This window comes from Trachurus trachurus (genome assembly GCF_905171665.1).
Source record: "Trachurus trachurus genome assembly, chromosome: 2".
NCBI lineage: Eukaryota > Metazoa > Chordata > Actinopteri > Carangiformes > Carangidae > Trachurus > Trachurus trachurus.
The window spans coordinates 14127805-14139991 of NC_139914.1; the positions used below are offsets into that span (position 1 = coordinate 14127805).

Below are 12187 nucleotides of genomic sequence, written 5' to 3' on the forward strand. Positions count from 1 at the left end.
AGTGCAGAGAGTCTTCTACTGCAATTAAAGTACTTAGGGGCTATTTGTAGATCATACAACCCCACTTTAAAAAAATGCTACTATCCCTTTAAGAGATTGCAAACATATTTCATATATTTTGTGAAAACAACACATTTTTAGTCATAATACCGCACAGTTTTAAAGTATCTAGCACCAGGACTGTGAAAACAGCGCAAGTAAGAAAAATGAGGTCCTGATGATGGGGAATACGTATTTTTTTTAAAATCATAAAATCTTTGTTCGCTTGTATGCTGTCGTGTCACTTCCAGTTATTTGTTGTTGTTGTTGTACGCCCCCACATCAGACAAAAATGAGGTCTCAGAGTCATAAAAGTAGTGCTAAGCTCCCAGATGCTGCCGTCTTACTGGTCCTACTGGTCTTACTGGTCCAGTGAGCACTGACAGAGCTGTCCCAGCGTGGAGCAGCAGGGCTGCAGCCACGGCTTCCACAGAAGATTCCCAACAGACATCTGGCTCTCCACCGGCTCCACGGAGCGGCGGTGAGCCTCCACGGCCTCCTCCATGGCGGCCAGGACGGAGCGGAAGGCCGGCTCGGTGTCGGGGCTCAGCGGCGCGGTCTCGGACGGGTCCCTGGAGAGATCGAAGAGCAGCGGAGGATCGTGATAGGTCACGTAGCCCGGCGTGCAGAAGCAGGCTAAGGTGTGGACACAGGCCGTCCCACCTTCTGGGGAGAAGTTGGGTGTGAAGTAAAAGGCCTTCCACACTGAGCTACCTGAGGAGATTCACATATAAAGAGCACTGTGAACTAAGCTTAAAGGGATAGTTCAACATTTTGGCAAATTGGCCCATTGCCATAATCCCTATAGTCATAGCAGTAGGTTTGTTACTTTTATTTGTCGGTGCAAGCTATTTTTAGAACGGCGGAGCAGAGCCGTGAGCTGCTCAGAGCTACACTACGGAGGCTCATTATGGGATTTCTTTGTTGGTTTCCCTCATCAAACTCATCAAATACACAATCCAACAACTCCACAACGCTCTGGTGGACAAGTTGTGAGCTGCACATTCACCACGCTATGAGATAATAACACAACGTTACCACACAGAGTTGTTTTAGAGGGAAATTCATGCAAAACCACTGATGCTCGTTGCCTTCAGGGGCAGTTTTTCATCAACAGTCTCTGTATTTCCCTCTAAAACAACTCTGTGTGGTAACGTTGTGTTATTATCTCATAGCGTGGTGAATGTGCAGGTCACAACTTGTCCACCAGAGCGTTGTGGAGTTGTTGGATTGTGTATTTGATGAGTTTGATGAGGGAAACCAAGAAATCCCATAATGAGCCTCCGTAGCGTAGCTCTGAGCAGCTCACGGCTCTGCTCCGCAGTTCGAAAAATAGCTTGCACCGACAATTAAAGGTAACGAACCGGCTGCTATGACTATAGGGATTATGGCAATGGACCAATCTGCGAAAATGTTGAACTATCCCTTTAACTTAAAAAACATCTGATTTATTTGGGTCAATTTTCACTGATTGATATATTTCTTTTACAGTGCATTCAAGTTTGCACACAACTGGCTGGCCGTGTGGACTCACTGTTGCGAGGATGCCATCGGACGGCGTTCAAGTAGGCGTTGCAGTAATGGAACAGAAACTCGTGCTCGGACCTGTGGACTCTGTTCTGAAGCAGATCCATGAGGTCGTGGCCGTCGATGTCCCTGCAGACCAGAGACCAGAGAGCAGCAGTGGATCAAAGCTTCTGGATTACCCCTAACCCCCCCTCTTCATCAGCAAACACTGCTCACATCCTGAGCCTTGTGAATCACTTGTTTGGACCAACATGTGTCTCACCTAGGGTTGTAAAATTCCCTATATGGGAATTAAAGGGACAACGAGGAGTTTCTATTTGGTTATAAAAAAGTCTGATATTAATGTGGATGAATCTCCGTTACCACTTGTTAATGGTCCATTTTAGATAAATCTATGGTTTTGTCTCTATGGTTATTTTGTTATTATTAGTGGTGGTGGAAATGCTGGGCGAGCCGACCAGCGTTTCTTTACTTTCGGTTTCGTGGCGAGTCATGAGAATAACGCCGCCGAATCTCCGTTTATGGTGGGAACTACGACGGTATGTGATCGTCTTCCAACCTCTGACTTTAATTCTTGATGAATGAAAACATGAGTCTGTCTTGCTCCGGTCAAATAATTTCACGGTGCGGAGGCTCATAAATGTAGTGTGAAAACACTTCGCTTTAACAAAACTCCTTGTTGTCCCTTTAAAGGGAATATATGGGAATAAAAGTGAATAAATGGGAATAAATGAGAAATTTACCAAATTGAAAGTTGGCTCTTAACAGGGAACTTAAATGTAGTTGTGAAAAATATATTGTAGCATACTAAAACAACCAGATTTAACGCAAGTACACTTGAATATCTATGGAAAGAGAAGTGTTTTCACTACATTTCCCAAAGAGGGTTAGGGTAAAATAATTGATTGTTCATACAAGAATTAAAACTTGATCAAGTTCTACTCACAAATTAATCTGTTGAAATGTCATGTTTTTTTTAAATTGTATTATTTTGCATGGATGTCTGCTTATGACTGAAAAATATTACATTTATGTTTGGATATGATACAGCTTGTTTAAATGACCCCCAATTTCCAGTTAATTCCCATAAATTCCCAATAATTCCTATAAATTCCCATAATTCCTATGGAAAGTTTCCAATTTGGAATATTTCCAATATTCCCCAGCTTAACTTCCCATGGAAAGTTTCTGGAAATGTACCTACCTACTTACCTTTGCAACCCTATTCATTATGCATAGTGAGTTTACAGCTACAGATGTGTTTAAATTCCTATGTTTTTATAGCAACACACCCACAGCATGGAAAGTTTCTGGAAATTTACCGGAAATTTACTGGAAATTTTCCGCCCCTTTGCAGCCCTAGTCTCACCTGTCCTCTGGGACAGTCGCCCCACTCAGCTGCACCACAGTGGGAAACAGGTCCATGTTGCTGGTGGGCTCGTCCACCTCTCCTCCTCCTGGGATTCTCCCCGGCCAGCTGAGGATCCCCGGGACCCGGATGCCTCCCTCCCAGTTGGTGGATTTCCCTGCTGCTCCGCAGAAAAACAAAGTACAAGGAGTGAAAACACTAGTGTGTCTGCTGGTCTGGAGTCAGTGCTGGAGGCTCTTTATATTTAATTATCTACACTGTGGTTCAGTTCTTAAGTTCCATCCATCCATTATGTCCATGAAATATGTCGCCTAGTACCTTTATATATCCCGTTCCACCCTCTGTGGACTTCCCCGCTGGCAGAGATTTCTTCTAGGTGAGCCCCCTGATCTGAGGTCAGGTAAACCAGAGTGTTTTCTCTCAGTCCAAGTCTGTCCAGAGTCTGGATGATCTGACCTGAAAACAGACACAATACAATGTACACAGCCAGTTTATACATGTCTGGGCAACTGAAACTGAAACTGAAAGTAAACAAAGAGTCTGAGTTTATTTGTTTCTACTGCCTCTTAAAGGGATAGTTCACACTTTGGGAAATTGGCCCATTGCCATAATCCCTATAGTCATAGCAGTAGGTTCGTTACCTTTATTTGTCGGTGCAAGCTATTTTTAGAACGGCGGAGCAGAGCCGTGAGCTGCTCAGAGCTACGCTACGGAGGCTCATTATGGGATTTATTGGTTTCCCTCATCAAATACACAATCCAACAACTCCAAAACGCTCTGGTGGACAAGTTGTGACCTGCACATTCACCACGCTATGAGATAATAACACAACGTTACCAGACAGAGTTGTTTTAGAGGGAAATACATGCAAAACCACTGATGCACGTTGCCTTCAGGGACAGTTTTTTAACTCAAATTTACCTCTAAAACAACTCTGTGTGGTAATGTTCTGCTATTATCTCATAGCGTGGTGAATGTGCAGCTCACAACTTGTCCACCAGAGCGTTGTGGAGTTGTTGGATTGTGTATTTGATGAGTTTGATGAGGGAAACCAAGAAATCCCATAATGAGCCTCCGTAGCGTAGCTCTGAGCAGCTCGCGGCTCTTCTCCGCCGTTCTAAAAATAGCTTGCACCGACAAATAAAGGTAACAAACCTACTGCTATAGCGATTATGGCAATGGGCCAATTTGCCAAAATGTTGAACTATCCCTTTAATAAAGAAGAAATGGCCGCAGCTAAGAAAAGCATATAATGCCGCAATTTCATAACTGATCTCAGCAAGCTAGCAAGCTGTAGCTACCTTGACTGAAGCTAGTCACCCATCAAACACCCCAGGATTATCCTCAATGCACAGACGGTCAAACAAAATGCTAGCTAATAAACCAAGCTAGGTTCCCGAGATATACCTAAAGTGGGTTTAGAAAACAACAAGTACACTTTAAACTACAGCTAGACACAATCAAACATCCAAAAAATGCTGCATCTAGCCTTCGTCAACGGTACGTACCCACAAAAATTAGCATCTAGCTAGGTAAATTACTAGAAACCTTGAAAGGAAGAGGCTAAAGGTGGTCAAAGGTGTTAGAAATTAAAGTGAAATTTTCAGTATGATGATCTTTCCAGATTCAAAACTCTTTGGCCCCAAAAAATAAAAAAAGAGTCACAAAGAAAGGTGGAGTAACACTTCTTTTCCATGCAGCAAGCAAAAGGCAAAGCAATTACCGTCCTCCTGCTTTGTGCTGATACAATACTCCTCCAGCAAAATAATTGGGCTAATTACACGTTCATTAAGGAAAACAGACCCCCCACATTCAGTCCATTGTGGGGTGTTGTTGTGCAGAAACTGAACAGCAATTAGAGAAGAGAGAAAGAGGCCGACTTCGACAAAACCTTCTAATAATGAGGGAGTGGCTGAGGTACTTCAAGTGAACCAATGGCAGATACAAACAAATAGGTAAAGAGTTGGTCATGTAAGCACTTTCATGGGTTTTGCTTGATGTTTAAATAGTTAGTGCTCACTGTGCAATTATTTGAGTTGAAGTTGGACTTCTTTTGGAATCAGATATTTACCCAGCAGAACATAGGAGATAAAATACCAAATTAACTATACAAAGCTTTACTTTGTGATCATCGAAACCTGGGCTCTAAATAAGACTAGAACTGTCCAATGTGTCAATAAATCTCATGTGCAGACCAGAACTCATGCTCAATCTTTGTCCAGAAACTGTTACGGCCACTGAGCCACAGCGATTTATTCTAGTTTAGCCTCACATAGAGAAATAGCAGCACTAAAGATCCTTAGATGATTAATGATGATTCACATCTTCCTCCTACCACCAGGATCATCCCTTCCCCGCTTTTCCCCTAAAGGACCCGGGGAACATGCAAGTTTTGTACCGATACCTGGAAGTGGAGTTGTGAGTGACTTGGCATATTTTTGCCTATTTTTGAGTGAGAAGTTGAGTTGTGACTTTGAGTGAGAAGTGTAATTGTCCCATTGGTTGGGTTTAGGCAATGAAGAAAGGAGTTGGTTAAAGAGATAGTTCACCCAAAATTGAAATTTCATTTCATTATCTACTCATCCTCATGTCGACTAAGGGCTCGGAGAAGTTTCAGAGTTATCCGTGGCTTCTCTGAGTTACAGGGGGTCTCGGCGTAGTAGTGCATGTCCATATAACGGTTGCAAATGGATACCAACTGTCTTCGTAACAAAAAACATCCAAATACCTCCATGCTGCTCGTATGTAATGTCCCTCTTGTATTGAAGCCCCGAAATGCGAAATTGTCCCAAAAAAAATTAAATAAGTCTATATTTCAAGCTTGTTTGTAGCGGAAGCTTCTCGAAGCTCCTCTTCCCGGTTCGTCAAATTTGGACGAACTGGGAAGAGGACAGACCCTGGTTCGTCCAAATTTTGACAGTTGGTATCCATTTGCAACCGTTATATGGACATGCACTGCTACGCCGAGACCCCCTGTAACTCAGAGAAGCCACGGAGGACTCTGAAAATTCTCCCAGCCCTTAGTCCACATAAGGGTGAGTAGATAATGAGTGAAATTTCAATTTTGGGTGAACTATCCCTTTAATGATGAGTCATCCTCCTCCTCTTCCTCCTTCCACCTCCAAGGCTCTGCAGACCTACCCACGCTCCAGTCTACCTCATGGACAGCATCTCCATAGATGCCGTGACGACTCGTTCCCCTGAAAGCCGCCGATGCAAACATGGCGGTGTGCACTTGAATGAAAGCAAGGTAGAGCAGGAATGGCCCCTCGGAGTTCCTGCAGAACCAGGGGGTATAGTTTAAAAACCGGCTTTACCCGTACACCGCAAGTTCGCTGATCCATGTGGACCACGTACCTCTCTATGAAGTCAACAGCCTCATGAGTCATCCTTTGCGTCAGATTCGTAGATATGAACGGTTGCTCTATGATCCTGTGGTCCCTCATGAGGACACAGTTGAAGTATGGGATGACCATCCGGAACAGTCCCAACAAACCACACACCAGGAAGAGCAGAAACAACAGGCCCAGGATCAGCCCCCTTCGGATGGTGACGAGACCGGCGTAGTGGAGTAAAGCTGCTGAGACCAGGACTGCAGCCAGGGAGTTGTACGGTAAATACTTCTGGAACTGGAACACGGTGCCGTGTCCAGGTTGGCAGTCCCGCAAGTTGGTCAGGGGGATGCCAAAGAAATAGTCGAAGCCATGGACGTTGGGGTGGTGGCAATGATCATCGTGGCTCTCACAATTTAGTCCGAGGTGCCATTTTCCTGGGACAATTACAAAGAAAGTTGTAACTGCACTGAAACAAGACAAAGACCCAAAGACCTGAAGGACTAGCTTGCTTGTGGAGGACCCAGATATTAGGCCTTGTCCACACGGAAACAGAGCTTCACCCAAAACAATCCTTTTCTTGTCCGTTTTGAATAAGTTTCCTGTAAACACGGTATCGTTTTCAAGAAATATTTAGTTAGGGTCCTAGGGTTTCCCACTGTAGGACCCGTTTTGCCTCCCTAAAATGCCATTTGCGTCTTGACAAAACGCCCAAACCATAGAGAACTTATGCAAATTCACTTAAACCTGTATCCGTGTGGAAGGGCACTTGGTTCTAGGGACCAGGCCACCACATTTATTAGGACTCGTCCTTTAGCTCATGATTAGACGTAGATTTACAATGTAAATGCAGAAGAACCACAGATTTACACATTTCATACCTACAAGTGCAGTCTCGTAGCCTTGCTGTTTGGCAATCTTGGCGAAGGTAAGCTCTCGGCTGGGAAGGCCTCCAGAGGCGGCATTAAATATGAATACACCAGGTCTGTTGTGACCTGCAACGCCTGGTGAAGGGAAATCAACATTCCAGAGCTGCCACAGTTTAAATGAAAGTCCAACTCCAGTGTAAAGGACTGAATCTCTTATAATCAGTCTGGCCAAAGTTTTTTGTGTTGGCGTCTTTGAACTCACCTGATCGTATCGGGTATCGTCCGGTGAGGAACGCCGCCCTGCTCGGGGCGCAGAGGCACGCCGCAGCGATGTGGTGGGTGAGCTTCACCCCTCCCTCTGCCAGCTGGTCAATGTTGGGGGTCCTGGAAAATCAAATCACACAAACACCGATCAAAAGTTGAGGTCAACCTTTGGAGAGACCAACGTAGGGCCTTTAAAGACGACAAAGAAACTGAACAAAGCTTTTGGTACTTGTTTGGTAAATTAAGTGTTGATAAAAATGGACAACATCTGACAGCAAGATGGATAAACCACAATAATAATTTATCTAGATCTAGTTAGCTAGATCAGTGGTTCTCAACCTTTTTGGGGCACTGGACCCCCTTTACCCCCCACCACTATGCCTACCCTGGTGTGAGGTGGGGGGCAAAAAAGATAGCCTTTTTAATTGCATCATTGCATACTCATTAACCATTCTGAAGGCAAATATGGGATTTTAAAAGTCACTATTAGTGAGTAAACCATCTTTCTGTGCAATATTTCACAATAAAAACCCAATTAAGAAATTAATGGAGACTGTCTAATATGGGATTGGGAAATATGTCTTATCTTAGCTTAGCTTCTGTCGTTTAGGCAATAATGATGGCTCTGGTCACTATTTTAGTAAAATGATAAATGTAAAATGTAAAAGTCACTCAATAAAATGATATTTTACCTTTTTAAGTAACCCTTGCAGTTACACCAAGTACCACTAGGGGGTCAGGGCCCACAAAAAAACCCAGTCTTATCTTTGTATGACAAATTTATTCTGCATAAGACCCTGACTAATACTCATAGTAATGCTGCATTAGCATTAAAACAAAGTAGGCTAAAAAAAATGATATTACATACGTAGTCTAAGAAAAAAAAGTGGAAAAGTTAGGGGGGAGGGGGGGGGCGGGGGGGCCCACTTTAGTATTCTTTCCGGGGGCCCAGAATTCCTAGCAACGGCCCTGGTTGAGAAACACTGAGCTAGATAGACAATCTGTTCTGCTGCCAATCCAAGACCAAGCGAAGTGAACTTTGAACTCATATATAGCATCATGAGCTATCTTGACTTGGGTATCCATTAGCTCAGGTTACCTCAATGTTTTATTGCCATAGCAACCCAGGTCACCGATACCCAGGTCGTCCACCATCATCAGCACAAAGTTGGGCTTTCTGCTTTCCTGGAGAGAGACACAGCTCAGCACCGAGAACAGCAGCAGCAGCACGGAGAGACTGGACTTCATGTTGCCACTGGGGAATCACAAAAAAGAAGTATTTATTCATTGGTATTAGGGTTGCATAATTGCATAATTGCATAATTGAAAGTTGGCCCTTAACTGGGAACTTAAATATAGTTGCGTAAAATATATTGTAGCATAATCTTGGCTAAAACAACCAGATTTAATCCAATATAGTAGGCCTAAGTAATATTTTACTCAACATTCATGTTTTTGTTGTTCAGTAAAATAATTGATTGTTCATACAAGAATTAAAACTTGATAAAGTTCTACTCACAAATAAATCTGTTGAAATGTTTTTTAATTGTATTATTTTTGCATGGATGTCTGCTTATGACAAAACTGAATATTTACATTTATGTTTGGATATGATACAGTTTGGTTGAATTACCCCCCATTTCCAGTTAATTCCCATAAATTCCCAATGATTCCCATAATTAATAATTTGTATTAATTGTTTTTCCTGGCATTTCCCAACAAAGCTCCCAGTTCAGCTGCTAGTTTCCACTCTAACACTCTAACACTGCCCCCTACTGGCCAGAACAAGCTGACCTTCATTTATTCACCACAGGGCAACAATACAAACTTCATCACTGTCCAGTCTGAATACTAACTTAGTGTTAGTGCATATCAGTGTCGGCCAGACATTAAATATCTTCTGTTCTGCTCTGTTTATTTCCCACAATGAGCTCAGTTTTATGCATTAAAAGCATTATTGTTATTCATCGCTTCCTGTTTGGGCTTGACTTTAAATATTATAATGTCAGAACAGTGTTGGGTCTTTATTGTGAAGCCAGATTTCTTCCCTTTTCCATTTGACTTGATCAGTATAAATAATATTTCATAATATCAACTGTGTCGTTATATTATTGATTCCACCAGTCGGTCCAATAATATTCTTTATAACTCCTCTTAACAACTGTCTGTGTGTTTCCTGTTGTTCTCCTGGGTCAAGGAAGGAAGGAAAGAAGGAAGGAAGCACAAAGGGAAAGATGGGAGGAGAGAAGGAAGGGAAAAAGGAAGGAAAGATAGAAGGAGGGAGGAAACAGATTGGGTCAATGGGGTCAAAAAGGAAGGAAGAAGCAAGGACGAAGGGAAGGAAGGGAGGGGGAAAGGATTGTGGAAAGAAGGAAGGGAAAAAGGAAGGAAAGAAAGATGGAGGGAGGGAATAGATTCGTTCAAGGAAGGAAGAAGAAGGAAGGAGGAAGGGAGGAAAGAATGAAGGGAAAGGGGAGGAAAGAAAGATGGAGGGATAGGGAACAGATCAGGTCAATTGGATCAAAAGAGGAAGGAAGAAAGGACGAAGGAAGGAAGGAAGGATTGTGGAAAGCAGGAAGAATGGAGAAATAGAACATATTGGGTCAATTTGACCCAGAAGGACAATATGAGGGTTAAGCTTTGCATTTTCATAGTCAAAGTCAGTTTAAGAAATTGTGTTTCTCTCAGACCCTCAGTGCAAACAGTAGACAGACAGACAATAAACATTTTAAAAAAAACAATAAAACAATATGTGAATCTAAAATACCAATCTAAAATAAATATGAACAAAAAAACTAAGCCAAACAAGTGATAAAAAAAATTAAAATAAATAAACAGAAGGCACAATAGTTTTCATAATATTTTAGAACCAAACCAAATAGAACCAAAAATATAACTAAACGAAACACAGTTGTGCAGTTTTCCCTCAATGACTTACAACTACGTGAACTACTCCGCGGTACGACTGTTTACAAACAATGTAGCCTACACACTCACCTCCGCTACAGGAAGTAGACCGTGACCGTCTTGACGTCAAGTCACGTTGACCGTCACATTCAACGCTGCTCTTCTCTCCGCTGAGCTGTCCGTCAGTGTAAACTGACCTCAGTTCAGCCAAAGACTCTCTTTAACCGTGTTTGGTTCAGCTCCGTTGACTCTCCTTCGCCTTCCTTTCAAAACAAACTCAAACTTCCCGGAGTGGTGCTGTCCTGTCCTGTCACTCACAAATCTCGCGAGACTACGGAACTGAACTTCCTCTAGGTCCGAGTTACAGCAGCACTTCCTGTCTTGGGTTTCAGAATAAAAGCAAAGAACTCTTCTAAAAAAAAAAGATAGAAAGGAAAATTATTAAATTAAATATTATTTTTCAACCTTTAGAACTTGGAAACAGCCTTTAATAACATCAGATAAAGCAAACACATTGTACAACAAAAAGTTTTGTTTCAAAACTCCATGTTGCCCATAGGTTGGGTGTGCAGCAGATTATATTTTGTTGTTAGGTGACATCTAGTGACTTGTGTAAGTATTACAGTGGCGAAGGAATTTTACATTTTAACTATTACAATTAAGAGAATCTATATTAAGGATATAATTATCATAACCAAGACCTCCCCTGCATATTTTTTAGCAACCCTGAAAGCCCCCCACCACTGAGTTGGGGCAAAAAAGTGAAGCCTTTCTAATTGCATCATTGCATATTAACGGTTCTAAAGGCAAATATGTGATTTCAAAAGTCGCTGTAGACACCGAACATTGCACGTTAGTGAGTTTTACACCATCTTCCTGTGTGATATTTCACAATAAAAGCCCAATGAATGGAAACTGTCCACAGAAACACTAGTTTGAAGGATAAACGATAGTCAAAACCATCAAAATGTGGCTTCTTATTAAACCAATTGACCAATTTCCCACTAAAACAGATGGGATTAGTTTAGCTCTGCAGTTTAGGCAACATTGATGGATCTGGTCACTATTTTAGTACAATGATAAATGTAGCTATGTAAAAGTCACTCAGTAATAAAAATGATATTCTATCATTTGAAGTACCCCTTACTTACACCAAGTACCACTAGGGGTCCAAGTGACACACAAAACACCCCTTCCTTTTTTTCCCTAGCTACACAAATGTACAATGAAAGCCCCTGGATGAGGTCAGTGTGCTTGGAGGTCGGGGTTGTGTTTGGGCCGTGAGCGCTCAGCTGTAGACGCAGGTCAACAACCTGCAGTAACCCTCTCACCCTGACTTGTCCTACCGCTGTGTCGGCCTCAGATAGAGACGTCACACACCTTGTGGAACCTGTGGGTGTGTGTGTGTGTGGGTGGGGGGGGCTGTAATGTTCTTAACAGGTATCCAAATAGCAGAAAATACTGTCAGTGCACAGGAGCAGCAGGTTCTTCTGGATCACTGAGCTCCACTGGTCTTTACTCAGTCAGCGTGACCACCAAGCCAAACTCAGCAGGTAAACAGAGATGTAATAGCTGTAGTAACTGAATGCCAGATATTCTCTGGACAGTTTTTACTTTTGCACTGGAATTGCCTTTGATTGACATTGGTATTATGGGTAATATATAGGCACCAGGACAAATTAAACCTGCAAATAATTGGAGATCTTGGTTTTTAGTGCTGAAAAGTCGATATCAACCCAGTTAGAATCACTGTAAAATATACAATACTGTGTGTACTGTGTAGGACTTTAACCCTGTAACAACAGCATCTGGTGTTTATCTTCAAGTGTGGACAAAGTTCAGATTGCTGCAACAGGAAATTTTTCTAAAGTACATAAGAG

At 42.4% G+C, this 12187-nt stretch overlaps 1 protein-coding gene across 2 annotated transcripts; it reads right to left on the minus strand.

Moving 5' to 3' along the window:
- sts (steroid sulfatase (microsomal), isozyme S) lies at window positions 1-10545 on the minus strand. 2 transcript variants are annotated; one of them, XM_083989043.1, is made up of 10 exons: window positions 10398-10545; window positions 8500-8655; window positions 7399-7520; window positions 7149-7271; window positions 6293-6704; window positions 6077-6213; window positions 3254-3391; window positions 2936-3095; window positions 1574-1695; window positions 1-753 (listed from the first exon to the last, which is right to left on the minus strand). In XM_083989043.1, exons 2-10 carry the CDS (start codon window positions 8646-8648, stop codon window positions 401-403), a joined length of 1716 nt encoding a protein of 571 aa, XP_083845169.1. In that variant the 5' UTR covers window positions 8649-8655; window positions 10398-10545; the 3' UTR covers window positions 1-400. The 2 variants fall into 2 exon arrangements, with proteins under 2 accessions (XP_083845169.1, XP_083845170.1); XM_083989044.1 differs by lacking the exon at window positions 1574-1695 and having other exon boundaries at window positions 1-611.
- Window positions 10546-12187: the final 1642 nt, after the last annotated feature.